Genomic DNA, 22,441 nt, shown 5'->3' with positions numbered 1-22,441 from the left:
AACTTTGACTGAAGTTTTCATTTTGTCGACGAAAAGACATCCAGCCTGAAAGAAAGCTTAAAAGAGTTGACTTAAGCCAAATTAACGACAATTGCAGGAAGCAAAATCTCAACAGATTGAGAAAATGTTCAGCAAAATGGCGGTTTGCAGTTTATTTTATATGTAGAATCAAAGCAGGAGGGTTATATGAAATCCATTGGTGGTAGGTTAAGAGGTGGGAGAAAGCAAAGTGGGGAAATCTCTGGAATTGGATAAAAGTAAATTGGAGAGACAGGCACTTATTTTACATAGGTGGGTACAGGATAGTTAATAGCTCACTTTTTACAGCACAAAGAGATGGTAATCAGCGGACAAGAATAATAAAGAGGGACTCTATAGTTTCCTGCTTTGGTCCGGAAAAAGGGATTACTGACATTCCAAGGCCGTGTTATCCTAGATGCAAAAAAACGATAGGCTAATTTAAGGTAAAGATTGGCTTTTGTCAAGGAAGCTACAGATTAAAGATGTGACTTCCCGCCATGGCCCACCTTAGGGATTTTTAGGTACATGCCATCCTATGTGGTTATTTTCAGTCCCCTGAGCTTGTGGGGTTTAACCTGTGTCCCCTTTTCTGTCCACAATTTGAAATCCGGAAGAAGTCTTGTATGATATAATGTTGGAGATCCATTTTCTCCTCTTGCCTTGCCTGCTCACCTAGAGTGAGTGATATGGCCCATTCCTAAATTAACCAACATTATTTTATCTTACACCATTTCTCAACATGCATCCTAAATTCTACCCTCCACTACCATAGCCTCAAGTTTTACCCCCCACCTTCTGCAAATTATGGCTTCCCCTTTTTTTAGTGACTCCAGCACAATATTCCTTCATCGCAACATTTCCTTTTTCAGCCTGGAATACACCCTTCTTACCCTTCCCCAGATTTCCAGTTAATATTGATCTTTGCCTCCACTGAAACCAGAAGCGTTTACATGTTGCCTTAAATTGTAAATTATCTTTGGGGAAGCATATTTTTCTTCCCACTGGTTCTAAACTCGTCAAGGACACAGATCTCATCTTTTCCATGTATTTCCACAGATGTCATTATGCACATTTTGTACAATGGATAGGTGATTGTAGTTGTATGATCATTATACATACCTATATGGACTATATATCTATACTGTCCAGTAGAATGTTGTCCACTGATATTTTTCCATGCCTAAGTCACCCCAATTGTTGTAAATTCCTATTACAAAGAGACCTGTGCTATACTATTTGCAAGCCCTTGAGGTCTAACAGTGCTATACACTACAGTGTGGGGTCTAAAAAAATAATACTACTTTTCCTCTCACCTTCTAAATTCTTCTAGCTGGGCTAATAATTAACAGATTAACAGGAGAAAGTCAAATGGGGAATTTCAAATTTTAATTCACACAAGTATGAAAATTCCAAAGGCAGACAACGTTGGGTATATGTTGGACATTTGGACAAAGGAGAAAAAGAGGGGAACGGGGTCTTAGATTTTAGAAGTGAGAATGGGCGATTTACAGGTAGTTGAGGAAGAGGGGAACACACAAGGCCTGCAAATTCTTGCTAGGCAATTCGGCAACAATGGGACCCGCCGCATATCTAGCTAGGTAACAGGCTCCTGCCTGATGCCTTCCTACTTACCATACTTAATTCAAATTAGGCTAAGGCAAACATCCTAAAATCCCCTTCCTGGAGTAGGCCTTTCCATCTGACTCTCTCAGGCAGCAAGGGGGAGAACCAAAGGTTCTTTCCGAGTCTTTTTTTTTTCTTAATAAACAGCTTAATAAAAATCAATCTCTCAAAAGGCAAAACTTCTGGTTCCCTTCAATAGCTAACCAAACAGCTTGGCTCTAAACAAGCGCGCCCTCCCGGAACACCGCCTTAACAACGGCGGAATGGGAAGCCCTCCTTCCTGGCGAGCATACCCAGGGAAACTGAACCACAGGCTGGGACTTGGGGGCGCGGGATGCGGAGCAGCCACTCGCCATCTCTGTGTGGGGCGGCCGTCCGCCCACGTGGTGCGGCCCCCACGGCCATGTTTGTGCGGGGCGGTGCTTCCGCCAGCGCCGCAGTGGGGCACTCCGCAGGGGCTCGGCTGGCGATGGCGCAGTGGGCGCGCTCCCAGCTTGGGCTGTGGTTGCTGTTGCTACTCCTGTCCCCAGTGCCGGGCCGCCAGAAGGAGTCAGGTGGGCTCTGGGCGGGGCCGAGCCTGTCGCTGGGTCTCGGGCTCCGTCCAGAGGCGCTCTCCCGCCCCCCTCGCTCCCCCGGGCGACCCGCACCCGGTTGATGTTGTGGCCGCTGTAACGCAGAGCTGGGCAGAGGGCACGGGGGAGGGGCGCCTTGGAGCGGAGAGTTAGTGTCTGGGTGTCTGGCGCTGCGGCTTCTGCCCAGGACCCTGGAGAGTAACCTGTCCTCCGGAATCCGGAGTGATGGAGGGGAGGAGAGGGAATTCCCCAGCTCACCCATAGCGGGCATCTCCCGCGCTTGGCAACTCTGCACCTCCCTAAAACACAGTGTGGGATAATTCGTGGTTGCCCTGCATGTGTGTGTGTGTGTGTGTGTGTGTGAGAGAGAGAGAGAGTTCTTAGGCTATTGCCGGAAGAGTTTAAGGGAAGGTTAATGTCTGTGACTTTCAATTGATTCTCTTTATTGGACTCAATTTGATTAGCACAAGGTAGAGAACCATGCCATTCACCAGTTTATCCGTAGCCTTGGAAGTGTCAGGCATTAAGAAATTTCCAATTTCTTGACAACCGGAGTAGAGAAGCAGATTTCACATGAGGGCTGGCGAGTTACAGAATGAATCCTTCCTGGCATTCTTTTCTACCAGTGGGGTGGGAAGGGGGTGTCTAAGTCTTTCTGCCTTCTGTTGGTTCTGCCTGCCTGCTTCTAGCAAAGGAGAATGCTCAGGCGTATTTTGTTAACCTTCATTTACTTCACTTTTTGAAGGTTCAAAATGGAAAGTATTTATTGACCAAATTAACAGGTCTTTGGAGAATTATGAACCATGTTCAAGTCCAAACTGCAGCTGCTACCACGGGTGAGTTCTTTGATTTGTCTTTGAGAATTTAGTTCTCATCACAATGAAGTCCCCTAAGATCCCCAAGAGACCTTGGTTGCAGTTGTCAAAGAGCCAAGCATATTTTGAAAGCAGATCGGTTTCTCGAAGTGGGTTTCCTATTTCTGGGGAATAAAAATGCCCTGGAGTAGGAGAGACACAGGTGGTCTCCGCATCGCCACCTAACTAACTCTCTGCGGGAACTAGCAAATGTACTTGTTTGTTTTCCTCACCGGCCGGAAAGCTTTTTGAGATCCAGGTCTATGTCTTATTCACTGTTGTATCCCTGGTGCTAGCTATCAGTAAGTACTAATAAATATTGTTGAAGGAGTGAACATGTTTTTAAGCGACTCTAATCATATTTTTTCTGTTGGTTATTTTTAAAGTATGCACATTAGGGCTGGAGTGTGGCATGGAAGAAAGATGATTTCAAAAACAATAATCAAGTTCTAGTCCCACATCTACTAATCATCCCCATGGCAAGCCACTTAACTTCCCTGGGTCTCAGATTCCCCATCAGCTAAATATCAGGGTCCTTTAAGCGCCTCATCAGGTTATTCCATGACTCCTCAAAAAGTTCACCTGATGCTTATGATACTTATTGAAAACTTGCTATGTACTGAACTTTAAAAGGGATACACAACAGTGTAATTTTTGGTTATTGCTGTTAGGCTGCTAGAGCATGGGGTGGGTGGGGGCCAGACAGACCAGAACAAGGGACTCAGACAGTGTCAGACTGCAAAGCGTAAATCATACCTTCTGTGGGATTCAGTGAAGGGAAGGTGAGTGGGATTGCGGTGACTGGCATGGGTAGGAAAGGTGGAACATGTATCAGGCAAGGGACGGGCAATCAGATAGAGGAAGGAGGAAAAGAAATTGACTGTTTTTTTCCTTTTTGTGGCTTTGTTGTTGACGATGTTTTGGATTCCCTATGGTGCTTCTGGGGGAAAGGGTACTCATTCATTCTCTCTATTCTTTCCCTCAATTTCCTGTGTTCTCTAATACTAAACCTAAACCAACAGAAAGGAAGTAGGTGGAATGGTACCACTCTCTTGACCTGCTTTCCTTGATGATTTCCATTCTCCCCTAGTGTCATAGAAGAGGATCTGACTCCTTTCCGAGGAGGTATCTCAAGGAAGATGATGGCGGAGGTAGTCAGACGGAAGCTAGGAACTCACTACCAGATCATTAAGAACAGATTATACCGAGAAAATGACTGCATGTTTCCCTCAAGGTAAGAATTATGACATAAATATATGTTCTGACCTTATTATACATGGGCTTACTTGATACTGTTCTTATAGAGAAGTCAATTCAAGGGACCCATAGGCAAAGTCCTCCTCACATTTCAGAGGATTGCAAAATAACAATAAGCTCTTCATTCCTGGGAATTTTTCTTACCTACTCCTGTCCTCCTTTCTCCTATATTAAAGTCTGTTTCCTCTCTTCCTGAGGCTTGGACATATTGTTGGTTGTACTGGCTGTGGCTCTGCCCCTTCTCATCCTTCCTGGGATATACGTAGTAGCTGCAGGATACAGGCTCATGAGGCCTAACAGGAGTGAGCTGGGCTGAAGGAGGAGGAGGAGCACTGACTGAGTGTCTGTCAAGGGCTAAGTATTGTTCTAGATACCAAATAGTGGGGGGAAGTCAAGAGGGACTTGGGCTGCCAATTACTCAGGCTGCAATAGCCAGGACTTAAGGTAACAAATCAGTGGGCTGAGGCCTGGGGGCCGCGAGCAGGGAGGGTCCAAGACTGAACTTGGGAGTTGGGTTTAGGCAGCATTATATACAACACACGATAAATCTCCCTTTTAGGAGTCTTTTTTTTTTTTTTTTTTTTTTTTTTAAGAAAACTCAGATCTTTATAAAATTATAAAGTACAAAACTCAGAGTGCATGACCTTCTTTTAGCTAAGATCCTCTTTCTAAACAATGTCTATGCTGTCATTAAAAGTAAAATAAATGAACAGTATTATAAAAAACATGCATCCATTTTGACATAAGGATTTATATATTTTTTCTTAATAACTTCATTACAAATTAATACATTTTTTTCACAAAAGTATATAAAAGCAGCAACAAAAAGGAAAATAAAGATCACTTCACATCCCACTACACTGAGGTAGGTAATCACAGTTACCTTGTAGTTATCGAATGTCACGGGAAAATAAAGTGGTAGTGGGGAAAATCATTGAGGTATTTTAAACAGACATTTGTTTCATTACATGGGACAATAATAGAGACTTTAAGTAAAAATTATGAACATAGAGGAATTTCTACTTTCTACAAATGAGAAAGAAAATATGACTATAGATATTATTGGACTTTGAAAGCTTACCCAATGTTTAACAATTAGTGAACTATTTACAGATGAAATTAAATACTTTCAAAGTTTCTGAAAGCCTCATACCTCTTATTCCAGACCTCAGAGCATTTCGTTTGGGATCAGGAGCTCTTAGAAATGTTCTTAAGGAAGTACAGGACCTTTTATTGACAATGAAATAGTCTATATTTCAAGTGCATGGAAAGTTCCTTATCCCAACTACACACATTACTAAGGAAAATGTAGTTGGACAGAACAGAAATAGAATGAAATATTCAGACCAGTGCTCTTAAATGAAATGGACACTGTTGTGTAATATCTCAGATTTCCATCTAGCCAACAATAATATCTTTCTAGGTCTAGAAACTTTTAATTCACCCAGTTTCAGAAACCTGTATGGCATTTTAAAAATTCAGTTATGGGCAAAATAAAATATAAACTCAATTTTCAAGATGAGCTGAGAGATTTTGCTGAGGAACCAGAGCCCTATCTTATTAACACGAGGTGCATCCCTTCAGAGATGAAGAATAATGGCATTTTTAAAAATAATACCTTTAGTGAGATATGGTTGACATAAATTGCGTACATTTAAAGTGTACAATTTGATGTATTGATGTAAATATATACCAAAATAATGGTATCTATCCCTCCCGCAAGTGTCCTTGTACCTCTGCCTCTCTCACACCCCTCCCTTCCTCAGCCCCCACCCCTGAACCCCCTACCCCCATCCTCAGGCATCCATTGGTCTGCTTCCTCTCATTATAGACTATTTCCAAGTGTTTTGTATAAATGGAATCATACAATACATGAGAGAATGCTGTTTTCAAAGCCAAATGTGAAAGAAAATAAATGTTTTAGCTGTTACATATATATGTACTGCAATAGTATATTTTTTAAACTTTTAAACTAGTTTTATTTTTTTAGTATCGAAGTAGTGTTACGTGCACGTGGCAAAGTATTTCGATAACTCAGAAAGGTGTACAATGAAAGGGAAGTTTCTCTACTCACTTAGATTCCAGACTGCTAGTCCTCCTCTCAAGAGACAACCACAATTACAGGTTTCTTGTATATCCAGCCAGAAATAGTGTATGCGTATACAATTATCTAGACTCATCAATAAATTAGAACATGCTATATCTTATGTTCTGCAACTTACTTTTCTTTTTCATGTAACAACAGGTTTTGAAATTGTTCCATAAGAGTACGTGGAGAGCACCTATTTCATAGCTGCATAATAATCCATTGTATGGATTTCTCTAGTCTTCTATCAGCGGACAGTGAAATTATTCCTTAGCACTCCCCTTTGATTTCTGACTAACGCCAACAGTGCAGCAGTAAACATCCTTGCGTGTACACCTTTGAGCCTCATGTAAATATATCGGCAGGTTAATGCCTACAAGTAGAATTAATCAATTAATGTGTTTTTTAAATCTTTGTAAATAGAAGCAAATGGTCCTCCAAAGAGGTTATGCCTATTTACACTTTCACCATCCTGGATCACAGGCGCAGAATACACCTGACACCCGCACTAGCACTGTTATCTGACTCTTTGATCTTTGCCAATCTGATTGGTGAAAACTGGCACCTAGCTTCACTAGATTTTTTTCCTTTCCTTTTTTTTGTCATGGTGATACTGTATTTATGTATTTTTTTGGTTGAAATATATTTGACATACAACATTGTGTAAATTTAAGATGTACATGTTGCTTTGATACATATTGATACATATTGTAATCTGATTGCCATCGTAGGATAATTAGCACCTCTATCATGTTACGTAATTATCCTTTCTTTTTAGTAGTTGGGATAATTAAGTTCTAGTCTCTTAGCAAGTTTGATGATCATAATGTAATACTGTTGTCTACATTCACTACACAGCAGGTCTATGAATATCGTCGTTTCACTCAATGTCATTTCACAATAACACTGATGTAGGTGGGAGTTAAGTTATATCAATTAAAATTAGCCCATGGTAAAATTGGTTTTGATACACATCATTCTGCTCAATGTTGCAGACCCTGTCGGTGATAAGTGAGGACTTACTGTACTGTGCATTAGACCTCTAGGGCTTATTTACTACTCATTGTAAGTTTGGACCCTTAGACAACATCTGTCCTGTTCCCCACCCCTGATCTCCTGGAAACCACCATTTTATTCTCTATTTGTACAAGTTTCACTTTTGAGCGTTTCTTTATTATTAATACTGTTTAACATCTCTTCTTATGTTTATGGACCATTGATATTTTTTACAGTTAATCTCCCTATATGTAAATCAGTGTTTTAAATAATTTGTTTCCATGCTGCCAGAAAATTTTGGTCAAGCCTTGGAATACAGTATAGTGCTGGTCAGGACCTCAAAGAATGGGGCAGAAGCTAAGCTGTTCGTGTGTCCTCTCTTTCTTCCCAGAAATCCTCTGAGGATTGTCCAGGAGTTCAGTCAGAATGCTGTATTATAGTTTTCGTGATTGTGTACATAACACTCTTTCTGGCTTGCAAAACTGATTTTGATAGTGTTCTGTATTTCAGGTTGAAGATAATGAAAGCTTTCCTATCTTTCCACATAAACTGTGAGATTTAATTATAGTGGAAATTAAAATAATGACTTGTGACAAGCAAGCCTAAGGGACACAATTAGAAAATTAGCCTTTCCAGTTCCCATCAGAATTTGTCTCTGGCTTACTAATTAAAGTATTCTTTATAGGGGAAATAAAGACACTGGGAATGAATAGAAAATTAGTGGTAGGAGTTGCAATAATACTCCCTTCAAACTTCTGGTGATTCAGTTGGACATTTTTATTTAGTATTGGAAGCTGGAGCAGTGTAGCTAGGAAAGAGAGCTTGTACAATATGAAAGAGTGGAGCATTGCTTTCAGGAGACTTTGCAGTAGGCCGATGATCTGATCACTGGCTTGTCTTTATCATTATTATTATTATTATTTAGTTTTAGGTGTACAAAACAATGGGGTTATTAGACATTTACACCCCTCACAAAGTGATAACCCCACCAAGTCTACTACCCATCTGACATTGTTCGTACATAGCTATTACAATGGGATTGTCTTACTTTAAAAGTGTCCATGGGACCCTGCCTTGTCCTAGAGCAGGCACTAGGTGAGTGCTCTGGTAAATCTGTGGTATTTCTGGTTGACAGGTGTAGTGGTGTTGAACACTTTATTTTGGAAGTTATTGGACGCCTCCCTGACATGGAGATGGTGATCAATGTACGAGATTATCCTCAGGTTCCTAAGTGGATGGAGCCTGCTATTCCAGTCTTCTCCTTCAGTAAGGTAAGTATAGGACGAGCCATATGAGGCGATGCAGGGTGGTCCTCTGGGGTATGAGCAGGAGATGATTGTCCTGGGATAGAGTCTAGTGGGTAATGGTGAGGATGAGGCCTGAGATCCAGGAATGAATCTGTGTTCCTGTGAGCTTCACAGTACTTGAGTAATAAGACTGAGGAGATGGGGTTGAGGACCTGTAAGCAATGTGAGATTGCTTAAGTGTTCACAGGGCTAAGGATGGAGGGCACAGAATGACAGAGGCCCGAGGAACCTGTAGGACATTTGAGGTGGGATTCTGAGATCCTTGGGAGAGAGAGACTCAAGAAAGCTTATGGGCTGGGAATTGGGGAATGCCTTAAAAAATATTTGCTGAGCTCCTACAATATATACATCAGCCACAGTAATGAGTATCGTCTGGCCTATCTGTCACTGTATCTCAGGGACCCAGCATGGCTAACAGTGAAATCAAAGGTGTTAGGTAACTCCGCACAGCTTGTGCCCAAGCAGCACATTGAGGGACTAGGCCTGGGATATCCAAGAGGGATTTGTGAGGGGGTGATCTTTGGGCCCAGTTATGCAGGGACAGGAGTACTAGGGCACGTCTGTGGTCTTGGAGTACTTAGGACAATTAATATCTTGCCAGTGCCCAGGTTCTTATCAATGGCATATTGGCAGGGATGGGCCTTGGTTCCCTAGAGACTAGTTATGAACACATTTGGGGGTGGGGGTGGGGGAGGCTAGAAGAGAGTGGACAAAGGTCCTATGGGGGAAGAATGGGTTTGGGAAAACCCTATGGACTTTGAGAACAGGAACATCATCTCTGATTTGGTTTTTCCAAAGCAGAGGGACATTTTATCCCTACTTTTTCTTTATCACAGTTTACTGTCTCTCTGGACTTCTCTATTTCCTGTATTGCAAGTGGGCTGAGGCTACATTTGTGTTGCTTTTACCATGGGTTTGCCTCATTTCTCAAAAATGCTTGGTCCCATTGTTTGTCATGAAACCCTTCCAGAAGAACAGATAGAGGCTCCCATGTAAGTCAGTAAGGACTTTGTTCGTTACTTATCTGTTGTGTCTGTGGATAATAAAGTATGACCATCGGTATACTAACTTTCTTTTCATCTTTACTTCCCTCTGGTTTTTTCTTTCCTTTCTTTGTTTAACCAGTACCTCTTAGTTTCCAAAGGAGGGATTTTATAGTAATTGTGCAGCTTCTACGAGCAGCTGTTATGTCTGAGCTTCCTGATAAATCACACATCATTTTTTAAGTATTTGAGAGAAGGCAGATAGTATATTGCATGTACAATTCCAATGAAAGAAACACCTTGTTTCCCTGAAAATAAGACCTAGCCCAACAATCAGCTCTAATGCGTCTTTTGGAGCAAAAATTAATATAAGACCCGGTATTATATCATACTATATTATATTATATTATTATTATATTATATAAGACCCGGTCCTGTATTATAATAAACTAAGACCGGGTCTTAGTGCTGCTTCTCCCTCTCTTCTGAGACTGATTTGGAGCAACCTTTTGTTTCTGTCGAAGACATCAGAGTACCATGATATCATGTATCCTGCTTGGACATTTTGGGAAGGGGGACCTGCTGTTTGGCCAATTTATCCTACGGGTCTTGGACGGTGGGACCTCTTCAGAGAAGATCTATTAAGGTAGGTTCTTTAGAGGGGTTTTATTTGTCCCTCTTTGTGGGTCTTCTTGAAATAAACGGTAGAGTATAAACAATTACTTCCTTTAAAATGACTAACTTTAAGTTAAAAATGAAAGACAAAAAAACTGTACATAGCACAAACAATTTTTTATGTGTATAAAAATACTTATATATCCATAGGAAAAGAACAGAAGAACCTACCCTAAAGTATCAGCAGTGCTTCTGTGGGAGGGATTATAGGAGCCTTTCTTTTCTTCTTTAACTTTTTCTGTGCTTTTAAGATTCTCTAAATAAGAGTGAATTACTTTCAAAACTAGAAAAAAAAAAAGAATGACTACGTTGTGGGGGAGGATAGAACATTACTTGGAGGAACATAACTATACTTTATAATTTAGAGCTAAGTCCTTTAGGTGAGGGTGGGGTGGGCATAAATGTCCCAGATGTATCTCAAGGACAAGCTTGCTCCAGATCCTTTCTGATACATAACTGAGACATGCCTTGGCCTGTTGACTCCATCCTTCCGTCATTTCAGAATTTAGATTGTTCAGGTCATCCAAGCTGCAGATGTTTCTTAACCTAGTTACATTTTACATGAATGATTTAAAGAACATTGGCACTTACTAGAAGCAGGTTAACACCTCCAAAAACTGCCTTGACATTCTCAGACTGGCTTGGGGTTTTTAAGGGGAAATCTGGGCGTTCCTCCAGAGGCTACATACGTGGGAGTCTGCATGGAGTCTTCCCTCTGGCCATGTGATTTTATGGTGGAGTCAGCAACCCAGGAACAATGATAGGATTAACCTGGAAAGAATGCTAGAGATTGTCATCAATAAACCTAAGGGTATTAATCATAAGTTTCAGGGGAATTTTTTAAAACAGAATTGGTGGGATGGGATATTTCGAGCTCAAGCCGGAGAGGGCTCTACTGTGGGGGTGCCATCCAGGCTCTGCTTCACTAGTACAGTTTCAAGAAAACCAGGGTGCTTTGCAAAATCACATTAAATATGATGATCCTCCTACGTATCCAAAACATGAAGTCAGGGAGTGATTTATTTTCTTTAATTCAATTTCTGATATTTTCTGTGGATCTCTTCGCATATTAATTTTATCAATAGCACTCTACTTGAAATAGAGAAGAAATACTCATTGTATTAAATACTCACAGAATTAAATAGCTTAAGCATGTCATGTAGTGTTTGGGAATATTTCTTTTAACAATTTGTAGATGTCACTGGCTAGCATCACCAGAGGAATGAAATAATAACAAAAGGGAACGAAATGTATTCCAGGCCTTTTTCTTTTGAATAGCCTTGCTCAGACTTATGTAAAGCTCTGAACTAATCCTCAGAAATGGTTAAAACACATCCTTATATAAGTTAAGAAAAAACATAGAAACTAATCAAAATCTATTTTTAGGTCAGCAGCACAGTGGCCATGGAAAAAGAAAAATTCCACAGCATATTTCCGAGGATCAAGGTGATTATACTTTCTAACATTTTACAAAATATTCTTCCAGTTAATGTGTAAAATATAAGTAATTTTGAGGATGTAACAAACTCTAGTTCAAAAAGAAAACCAAGATAACTAAGAAGAAAAAATGGAACCACAGAATTTTACACTAGAGAAAAACGCAAATTATTTGCCCAAATCACTCTTAACTAAAATTCAAAACAGTAAAGTTCATCCAGTAATTCAGCAGATATTTACAGAGTGCCGTGAGTGTGACGGGCATTGAGTATGTAACACTGAACAGAACAGATGAGTTGCCCTCTTGCCTAGGAGTTTACAGTTTCCTAGGAATAGCTTATGATCTTGCCCAGTCACTACCATTGTAGAGCAGGAACCATCAATAGATCACCTGTTTCACCAGACCGTGTGGCCGCCCAATAGTGGTAGAGAGCACAGACTGAGGCTGCTGAAAATGGAGAGGGAAGCAAGAGAGGAAGAAGAAAGGGAAATGGTTGAGGAAGGCCCCTTTCTGTGTTGTTCAGCTCCGTATCCCCAGTGGCAAGGACAGTAGCAGCCACATCAATACACAATGACTGTGCATTGAACAGATGAATATAAAAGACACTGTAAAGAGAGAAGGGTTCTGTAGTTTTCTTGATGAGTCCTTTTCAGAGATCTCACCCTCTATTTACATGGGCAGTGGACTTTAAAGTACAGACGGGCCGATCAGCCAGTGCTTATTATAACTTACCAACTTCTCTGATGCTCAAACCTTGAGATCATAGATTCTTAACTTGGGATCCTTGCGTAGACTTCAAGGGTTTTAGGACTTCCTTGAAGTTATAGAGGGATGTGCATTTTTCTAGAGGAGGGGCTCATAGTTCTCTTCAGATTCTCAGGGGTTCCGTGACCCTTCATATGTCAAGACCATCTGCTACTTGGACCATAGCTAGGACTTGTTCTCCACAGAGTCTTTTAGCTTTCTTTTTAATTTAAACGTTATACTGGACTTTACAGAACATACACAACAAAATCATGTAGCTATTTCGGTGAGTGGTGATTACCTAGTCACACAGCTATGGGTATTAGTAATTATAGAGGCGACACAAACCCTCCTAAAAGGGAAATCATTTCCTAGGATATGGCTGTAGTGACCAGAACAATCTTAAAGACTAGATGCAAGCAAAGAAGGGCCAAATACTCCCCATCCCTGAAGGGTAAAGTGGGGACAGCCCAGGACCACCTAGATGCTGCAGTAGCCAGTATCCCCCTCTTCTACTATTAAAGTAACCAATGAGTTGTCCATCTGTGTGTACTGTCACTGCATTGGGTCTGATTACTGCTTACCTTCCAAAGATTGGGAAGCATGATTTAGGGCACATAATTTTATGTCATGTATTTCTTTTATAGGACAAGTCCAGAACGAGATCCTCTCATTCTTCTATCTCGGAAAAACCCAAAACTTGTTGATGCAGAATACACCAAAAACCAGGCCTGGAAATCTATGAAAGTAATCACCAATCATCTGAATAGAAACTACGGCAGTGAAAATTCTCACTCAGAGAACATTGCCACCTGGGTAGAATTTCAGATTTATCCTACCTGTCAGTGGTGGGATAAATGTAGCGAAGGTTCCATAAACTAGTATTAGCATTCATGTAAATTATTCTTTTTCAAACTCATTGCTTTTCTGGCCCACATTCTCAGTAGTACTTTATACTACTTTGAAGATTTAAACCAGAGATTACCAACTTTTTATATAAAGGACCAGATGGTAAATATTTTAGGCTTTGTGGACCGTGAAGTCTCTGTTATAGTTACTCAATTCTGCCACCACAGCGCGAAAGCAGCCATAGATAATATGTAAACATACGAGCATGGCTGTGTTCTAACAAAACTATTCATGGCACTGAAATTTGAATTTCATATAATTTTCATGTATCATAAAATATTCTTCTTTGGATTTTTTGTAACCATTTGAAAGGTAAAAATATTGTTAACTTATGGATTGTATACAAATACAAGCAGGGGGCTGGATTTGGTCTATGGGCTGTAGTTTGCCAGCCCCTGGGGTTCTCAATCCTGACTATGCAATCCAACCAGAGTATTTAAAAATGAATCAAAAGAATCAGACTCTCTGGGGAAGAGGTCCAGGCATCTTCATTTGTTTAACCCCCCCCCGCCCCCCCAAGTGATTGTAAGGTGAAGCCAACAATGATTGGCTTCTTTGGTTTGGAATGCATCTCTGTCCTTTTAACTCTGTGACTTTTCACCTTATTCAAAGAACGTTAAGCCTGAAACGTACTCATTTGAAATTTCCATATTCCATATAGGATAATATAAAAAAATATTTTAAACTCCTGGTGGGAAAAACTAAGTGTATATTTGAAATGTATGTATTTATTATTGGATAGTTTTAATCAAATAGGAGCAAATAAAGTTTAAGAAACTTTGTTAAAAAGTTAAAATATGAAAAAATGTATCCGTTTAGCAGAACATCTCCTGTGGGAGATTGAAAAGCAAGCAAGATTTTTTCCCTTTATTGGAGTTTACCATCTGCTGATGTGGCTGGAGTATGCTTAGATGGGGGTCTCAAACTCAAGTAACCCCGGGGCTACAAGCATGAACAGGAGAGAGTGCTAAAGGTCCACTCACTGCTGCCAAGGGAGACAGGAGCCTGGTTTACCAGACTTTCCTCTTTCTTTTTATAAGAAAAGTTGGAAATCTGTATTTTTGTTAGAAATATCCTACCAGCTATAGGTGTTGGCAATGGGTTGAATATTTATTCCAAATACTTTGCATGGCCAACAACATTTGTGTGTGGGCTACACCTCTAAGCCCACCAGCTGCATAAAGTGAAATGTGCTGCAGGCATTGACCTCTGAGTTCATATGGCTTAAGAGGAGCTTAAACTCTAAAATCAGAGCCAGGTTAAAACCCTAGTTCTTCTACAACTTAGGGCCACGTGACCCTGAACAAGTCTCCTATCATCTTGAAGCCTTGGCTTCTTCATCTGTAAAATGGGGTAATAATGCTTCCCGACTACGTTTATTATGAGACTTAAATGAGGTCATGTTGATGAAATGTTTACAATGCTTGCTGCACAATGGTCTTCCATAAATGCTACTACTGCTAATAGTAATAACTTTCTTTCCACTCGAAGGATACCTTGGGAAAGCCAGCTGCTAAGGATGTCCATCTTGTGGATCACTGCAAATACAAGTAAGACTTCCCGGACTCCTGACTCTTGGTTTCCCTGTTGCTTTTGGAATAGCAATAGGGAACTTTAATACCAGGGTGAAAACTTTCATACCAGCACCCAGCTGGCATTTATGAAAGTCACAATAATTCCTTTAGCTGTCATTTACTGACAGCCTGCTGTGCATGAGGCTCTGGCCTGAGTTCAGTGGGAACTGCAGAGACAAAGAAATATGGTCCCTGCTTCTATATAGCTGTGTGCTAATAATCAAAGTGATGGGATTCCCTCTCTCCACACCCCACCCAGCCAATAGCTGAAGTTAGATGAAGTATTTATCAGGTTGATAAAACAGTTGAAGGTTCAACATGAATAAAGCATCTGTAACTGAAATATTTTATTTAAATGCCAGGACTAAGAATTAGACGAACAGGTCAGGAGGGCATAGTGGGGAGGTTCAGAGAGATGAATGCTGATTACGCTATACAATGGGAACTATAGGATAGAAGCAACTCTGGTTGGAGACATGAGAAATGGTGCATGCATGAGAAATGTTGAAAAGAAAATGTTCTTTCTAAGATAGCTTTTTTCTAGGAGGTATTTCTTTGAAGGTTGATTAGGTATGTCTGATTGTCCTCTCCAGACTTCAGAAAAAGAGGGAACACAGGATGACTTTGACCAGATGGGGTACACTATGGGAAAAACAAGGCTGGGGGTGGGGCATGATGAGTTAGAGACATTAGGCTTAGAATAGCTTGTAGGAAAGGGTGAGGTATCATTTCCATCTGAGCCTTTTGTCCTCTCTACCCAGCACCCAGCTCCTGCCCCTATCTAGCTTTGCCTGCAGAAAGTATCCCCCTTACCTCATCCTGTCATTCACAGGAATAAGCTATAGCCCCTGCTAAAAGGAAGGAGTTTATTGAAATCACAGGGCCATGCTGATGTGTCCTTAAAAAACGAAAATGGAAAGGGAAGAAAGAGGGGTCATACAAGGAGAGAAGAGAAGGGATTAAGGAAAAAAGGTCATATTTGTGCATAGGCACAAATAGGCATATAATAGGATATAATATCAAGTATATTTTGCTCTTTCCCAGGTATCTGTTTAATTTTCGAGGTGTAGCTGCAAGTTTCCGGTTCAAACACCTCTTCCTGTGTGGTTCACTTGTTTTCCATGTCGGTGATGAGTGGCTGGAATTCTTCTATCCACAACTGAAGCCATGGATTCACTATATCCCAGTCAAAACAGATCTCTCCAATGTCCAGTAAGCCACTCCCTCTCAAGCAGAGTTTCTAATGAGTCCCACAATCTACCTCTAAGTCCCCAGCCGTTTCAGGCTTGTCCTCCTGATGACTTTTTCCATGGAAAGCTTTTTTAAAATTTTTTGTTCACATAGATATTAATTGCATTATTATCCAACTGGGCTATAAGTGGGATTTAATTTGAAACAGTGCTCCAGTGCTAGTTCAAAATGTAATATTCAGGCAGTAGGCAGTGAAAAAGATCTAATCTCTCAAACACTAAAGATAGCTATATTGGATCTTATTATATTGTCAAAGGAACTTTCAAATACATTGTGAGAATCAACCCCAGTGACGCTGAAGCACGTTTCCTCTCATGATGGAAGCTAGGAAGAGGTCGGTAGGGAGAGAGGCCAGAGCAGGAAACAGGAGGGAGATTTTTTCTTCACTATTAATTTTTGATGTGTATCATTGAACCTTTCTCTATTTTTCTCAAATATGTCCCCAAGCTACAACAGGTTGCCTTTAGCTTGTGTGGGGACTTTTTTGTTGTTTTTATTTTGTTCCTGTGAAGACTCTGATATCTTTCCTTTAAAAAGGAAATTATCCACCATCCATATACCCAGAGGTTAATCATAGACCTCCATCTATGATCTTTCTGACTTAGGACTAATGAGCTTGGTCTATATTTCAGAGTCTAATAATTCTTTCCAATTTAGGGAGCTGTTGCAATTTGTAAAAGCAAATGATGACATAGCTCAAGGAATTGCTGAAAGGTAAGTTCTGTTCATTTTTCATTTTCTACTTTATCATCCCTATTTTGCCCTAGCTAAAAGAATATGAATATCGTTACCATGGTGATATCTGGATTTCATCTTTATTATACAGAGTTAATCAGAATTAAACCTCTCCTGGGGGAAAAACACACATTGACACCTGCCCCAAGCCCATCCTTTATAGAAGTAGACTGAAATCTTTGAAGTAACTAAACATTTCTGAGCATTGGCTGTTTACATGTTTGTTTTTAAGAAAAAAATTAAGTTCTATTGCTAAGCACACGTGTGTAGATATGATGGCTAGAGGGTTAGTTCTGAGGATCAAAAGTTAATTCATATAAAGTATTCTTAACAGTGCTTGGCACAAGGTAATCATTCATTTTAAGCTATTAATGTTATTAAATGCTGTGCTTTAAATGTTCTTGTTACTATTGTCTCTAGGGGAAGCCAATTTATTATGAACCACTTGCAGATGGATGATATCACCTGTTACTGGGAGAACCTCTTGACTGAATACTCTAAATTTCTGTCCTATAATGTAACAAGAAGGAAAGGCTATGATCAGATTGTTCCCAAAATTTTGAAAACTGAACTCTAATAGTCATCATTGGACCATAGTCCTCTCTATGGCAGCAGATCTCAGAAATTCTGTGGTGGGAAGCTTACCGTGAGTGTGGCGCCTATACCTTGAATACTGTTATCAAGCCAAATATCTGGCTTTCCTTACCGTGCTACACTCAGAGCAACTCTCAAGAAAGATCCAAACTGTGTATAATACAGATGAAGCAGCTCAACGCTTGGCTGAATAAGGACCAGAAATCATGAGATGTGGATATTGAATCCGATTCTACCTTTCGTTTTCTTAGGACCAGTCACAGCTTGTGCCTCAGATCATCCACATATATATGTCCATCACTGTGAAACTGACTGTGTCCATGGGATGATGTCTTGTCCCAGTGTTTGGAGCAGAAAATCAATTATTTGGAACTAGTACAACTCACCACCGCAATTCTGAATTTACTCTAGGCTTGAGTTTTGTTACTATATTTTAATGTAGGAATTCCTATACAGTTTGTGAAAAATACTTGGGGGTCATTTCCTGAAAGGTCTAAGGAAGCAGTAGTTGTGCCATGCAATGACGTAGTTCTCTTTTGTAAAACCATAAACTCTTTGGTACTCAGGAAGTTTCTATAATGCCACATACAAAGGGGCCAGTTGCATGAGTAATTATTGCAATTGGATCTCAAGTTCCCTTTTTGTGCCTTCACACCCTTTTTATGGTCTCTTCAAAAAAAAGACAAAAACCTCTTAATAAATTTAGGAAGTAGTTCTCACTCTTTAAAGGAACTATGCTATGCGTAGAACAGCAACTCTTTACTGTTTGCACTAAATATTTTTCCTCCTGAAATTGGCAACAATCCACACTCTCAATGTGTGGATTTTGAGAAGCAAGAAAGGGACCTCCTTTTCCTTTTTTAAAAAATACATTCGGATAGCATAGTTTAATCGCTCAGGATGATCTTGCTAACATATTTAAAAATGAAGAAAAATTGTTAGGTTAAAACTATGTAGTCTGATGACTCAGAACCATCCTTGTTCCTTAAGCCCAACCTTTTCACAGAGGAATCAGTTCTTTCCCTTTGACTCCTAAGAACTGTTTGGTATTAATTGGTTTCAAAATTCATAAATGTGAGAATCAGTCACATAAAATTAGGATTTTATTCCATTTGTGAGAAATGTATTTGGCCTTTTAAACGCCCACAAAACTTTAAGCCTAAGGACCTTTTTAGAGGAGTTGAATATCCCTGGTGAGATCATTGCATGGAATAAGGCAGACATTTAAAGTTGAATTTTTGTTTTTGAGTATTAAAAATTCATGGTGATGGTGTCTAGATGCTATAAGTGTAGCGATAAGCAATCCAGATTTCTGAGTTGTACTATGGTTTTGCCTTGTCAATATGAGGTCCTAGTAGATGTTAGCATTCTCTCTGTATTTTATTTCCTTCTCACTAAACTAGGAACAAAATGTTCTATCATTTGGTTTAGGAGTTGAAACTACATTTCCCTGGGAGTGTTTCCCATTTTGCTTCACGTTCCAGTTCAAGCATCACCTTCTCTCTGAAGCCTTTCTTCATTCCATTGGGCTCATAACACTTCGCTCATGCCTGTATTGTATGACATCCCATTGCACTGCAGTTCTTTGACTATCTCTTCTACAGTTCTGCGAGCTTTTCGATGGGTGGGAATAATGTCTTACTTATCTCGGTATCTCCATTATCTAATACAATGCCTCACAGAATAGATACTAAAGTGTTGTTGGAAGGATGGATGGTTAGATGGATAGGTGGATGGAGACAGTTGGCCTAACTAAATCCTATTTACAGATCGCCTAGCCCTTGGCTCCAAGGGGGACTGGACAAGACTAACAATTGGAACAATGCAAATTCTCATCTTTCCTTTGCAGAGTCAATAAGGGCATCTTTGTATTTAAATATAGCAGATATTATTCAGATTTTATATTTACCTTTTACCTCAGTGTAGATGGTCTGAGGATGGTGTATGACAATATGTAAAATGTTATGTTTTTGAAAATAATTTTTATCTCCATAACTTTTGAAAGTTGTTGTTTGTTGTTGTTAATACTAACTGGGTCCCAAACTTACTTTTCATCCTCAGAGAGCTAAAGGCCACGCTTTTCTTCAAGGAAAGAGAACAATTTCGTTTATTTGAATGAAGTGGGATACTTAGGTAACACAAGGAATGCTTTCCTTTATTTGGCAAGTATCAGCTGTGTGATATCACTGTCCCACCTTATTCGACTGTGTTAGGTCAGGTTCCCCTAGTTGCTAAGAACAGAAACTGCTTCTTGCTAGATTAAGCAAAATAACTTACTAGAAGTATATGAAGACATCTCAAGGAATTTAAACAAGTTGCATAACATTTGGAAGGGTAGGAAGCAGGGCAACTCCAGGAATCTCAGTGAGAGTTTTAGACTGTCTCTAGAATGCTGCTGTGTTCATTTCCAGAGATTGCCAAATATTCCCAAGATAAAAAAAATTAATAGGCTCCTTTGGGTCAGCTCCGAAGAGGATGGTTCCCTACCCTTTACCCCTACAGTGACTAGGAACAAGAACATGCAAGATACATAAAAACCCATCTTCGCATGCATCTAAACATGCTTTCACTTAAGATACTGCATCTAGAGGTAAGGTGTAAGTGAGGCAGAGGGGTACAATTACAATTACTCATTTAATATCATTTAATATTAAATACTTTTTGAGCAACTGCTGTGCACCAATAGTGGGAGCTAAGAATGTTTACAACAGGCTCCTTAGCATGAAGGAGCTCTGTAGCTAACAATATAAGGCATCATAGGTAGAAGATGATTAAAATGACATGAGGCCAGTTATTTATAAAGCCAGTTATTCATAAAGACAGTGGATTTGGAGTTTAGAACAATTTTCATCTGGTGTAGATGGGAAATTTAATGAAGGTAAAAATTGAGCTACGCTTTGAGGGATGGGTAAATGAAGTGACATGGTGATTCTCAGAATTCATTCTACCTGTGGAACGGAACCAGTTTTTTATAATAAACAGTCATACAATAAACTGAAATATATGTGACAAGGGCAGTACCTGGTGTACCTGGCTGGGAAAGGAAAACTTTTGACCCCTGGGAGAAAATTCACGATGGGGAAGATTCTATTGAGTTCTATGAGCTGAACTCAGCAATCAGGGCTGAGAGTAGGAGAATGGTCATTCGAAGCATGGTGTGACTACGGAAATCCTTCCCTGATACCTTTACTCTGGTAGCAAATGCACATCCTGGGGAGGAGAGAGCTGTGTGTGAAACACAGTGGCCTAAGTAAAACTCATAACATCTTTTGGCTTACCATTGCTCTGAGACTTCAAAAGGCAAACCATAGAGGAGGAAGAGTATTTCCCTCATGGTAAAAGAAGGTAAAGACCCAGGGGCTTGCAGAAGCAGGAGTGTGGGAGGGTGACAGGTAGAGGCTGAGGAGTCGGAATGGAATAGACCGACAGTGAGCAGTAGCCAACGGTCCGGGGACTTCTTGAGGTACTAAATGGCAAAGGGAACCTCACAGATGAAGCTCCAGTTACCTAAAGGAGAAGGCAGCTATGGAGTTAGTATAATTTGCCTGTTAATATGACCATTGTATCCACAGGGTAGTGAGTCCTGGTCACATTTGAGCTGTGTATAAATTATTATACTTCATTAGTATCTGCCCAACACTCCCGCCCTATAATTTCAGATCCTTCCCCATCCCAGAATGATTCTTGGGTAATCTCAAGCATTTAGCATTTTCTATGTGTAGACTAGACAGACTCCACAGCCATTTTCTTGGGCTTTCAGGTCTTAGGACTTTGTCCAGGTGCCCACCTGTGCCTATATTGGATAAGTGGCAAGTTGGAAGCAGAGTCAAGAGTCAGTGTCTGAATTCTCCCACAACCTTCATGCTAGATAGACTCTGCTAGGTCCTGTATATGTACATCGTTTCTGCTATCAAAGCTGGCCTAGTGAGACAGCCGCAAAGAGGAAGTTGTGATGCAACGTAGTGAGTGTTATGATGGGAGCTGAATCTAATCCTGTCTCCCAGTCACCAGAAATCTTCCTAGCACTGCCACTATCTCAGCTAAGTCACTAAGGCAGTCACTTCGCTTGCCTTATCTATAAAATTCCAGCTATCAAATTCAGAATTCTATTTACTATATTCTACTAAAAAGTTTTGAACTACATCTAGAGGGGTAGGAACTGGCACATACAAGGGGTTATGTTTGGTAGCAAAGATTTGATGAAATTACACAAACCAGTTTGAGAGTATTTTAAATTCATTCATTTTAATAAAAACTATACCTCAAAGCCTATGTTAGCAGAGGCTGCACTGACGGGAAATTATTGCTGGACTATCAGACACTTGCTAGAAATTCCAAAAAGTCTTTTGTGTTTTGAGAAACAGTAGGTAAAATCCACCTTGTGAAGAACTGCCCAAAGCTGATTCTTCAAAACAGTGTTCTGGAAATCTCAGCGTATCTGGCACCGAGATCCATCCTGAACGCCTCGGTTCTTTCCGGAAGCCAGAACTGAGCGAGTACTAACGGGTCCTGGCCAGCCCAGGAGGCTCCTCCTGCCGTGATACGGTGGATTGGGCTTGTATTTGCACAAATTGCCTTTCTCTCCCTACTCCACTGGTATTGAATACTGCACTTTCTTATTCATCTATGTGAGGTTTCTGACGTTTTAAATACACTAAACTACTCCAGCCTGTGACCAAATCGTACCGCCTGGAACCTGCCCAAGACCGATTTACGTGGTCCAGGAGGCGGGGCCAGACGGAGCTGAGTTTGGCTACCCGCTGTTAACTCACTTCCGGACCGCTGTCATGCGTCCCGCCTCCAACCGGAAGTTCTTTAAACT

The 22,441-nt window shown here is 40.4% G+C and overlaps 1 protein-coding gene across 1 annotated transcript; it reads left to right on the top strand.

Moving 5' to 3' along the window:
* Nucleotides 1-1,965: 1,965 nt before the first annotated feature.
* Nucleotides 1,966-19,614, top strand: POGLUT1 (protein O-glucosyltransferase 1). Its single transcript, XM_019729675.3, has 11 exons — nt 1,966-2,198; nt 2,962-3,052; nt 4,161-4,304; nt 8,545-8,680; nt 10,224-10,345; nt 11,761-11,820; nt 13,204-13,303; nt 14,957-15,015; nt 16,084-16,251; nt 16,948-17,004; nt 17,446-19,614. The coding sequence occupies exons 1-11, from the start codon at nt 1,979-1,981 to the stop codon at nt 17,600-17,602; spliced, it is 1,314 nt and encodes a 437-aa protein (XP_019585234.3). The 5' UTR covers nt 1,966-1,978; the 3' UTR covers nt 17,603-19,614.
* The last annotated feature ends 2,827 nt before the right edge of the window (nt 19,615-22,441 follow it).

Source organism: Rhinolophus sinicus, chromosome 17, assembly GCF_057876585.1.
Source record: "Rhinolophus sinicus isolate RSI-liver-muscle chromosome 17, RSI-T2T, whole genome shotgun sequence".
Classification (NCBI taxonomy): Eukaryota; Metazoa; Chordata; class Mammalia; order Chiroptera; family Rhinolophidae; genus Rhinolophus; species Rhinolophus sinicus.
This window is presented reverse-complemented; position numbering and strand designations above follow the sequence as displayed.

Coding starts and splice junctions, on each gene's coding strand:
- POGLUT1 (XM_019729675.3), top strand. CDS start 1,979: ATGCGGAGCAGCCACTCGCCATCTCTGTGTGGGGCGGCCGTCCGCCCA. Junction 10,346..11,760: donor TTCAGAGAAGATCTATTAAG/GTAGGTTCTTTA, acceptor ATCTATTTTTAG/GTCAGCAGCACAGTGGCCAT. Junction 17,005..17,445: donor GCTCAAGGAATTGCTGAAAG/GTAAGTTCTGTT, acceptor TATTGTCTCTAG/GGGAAGCCAATTTATTATGA.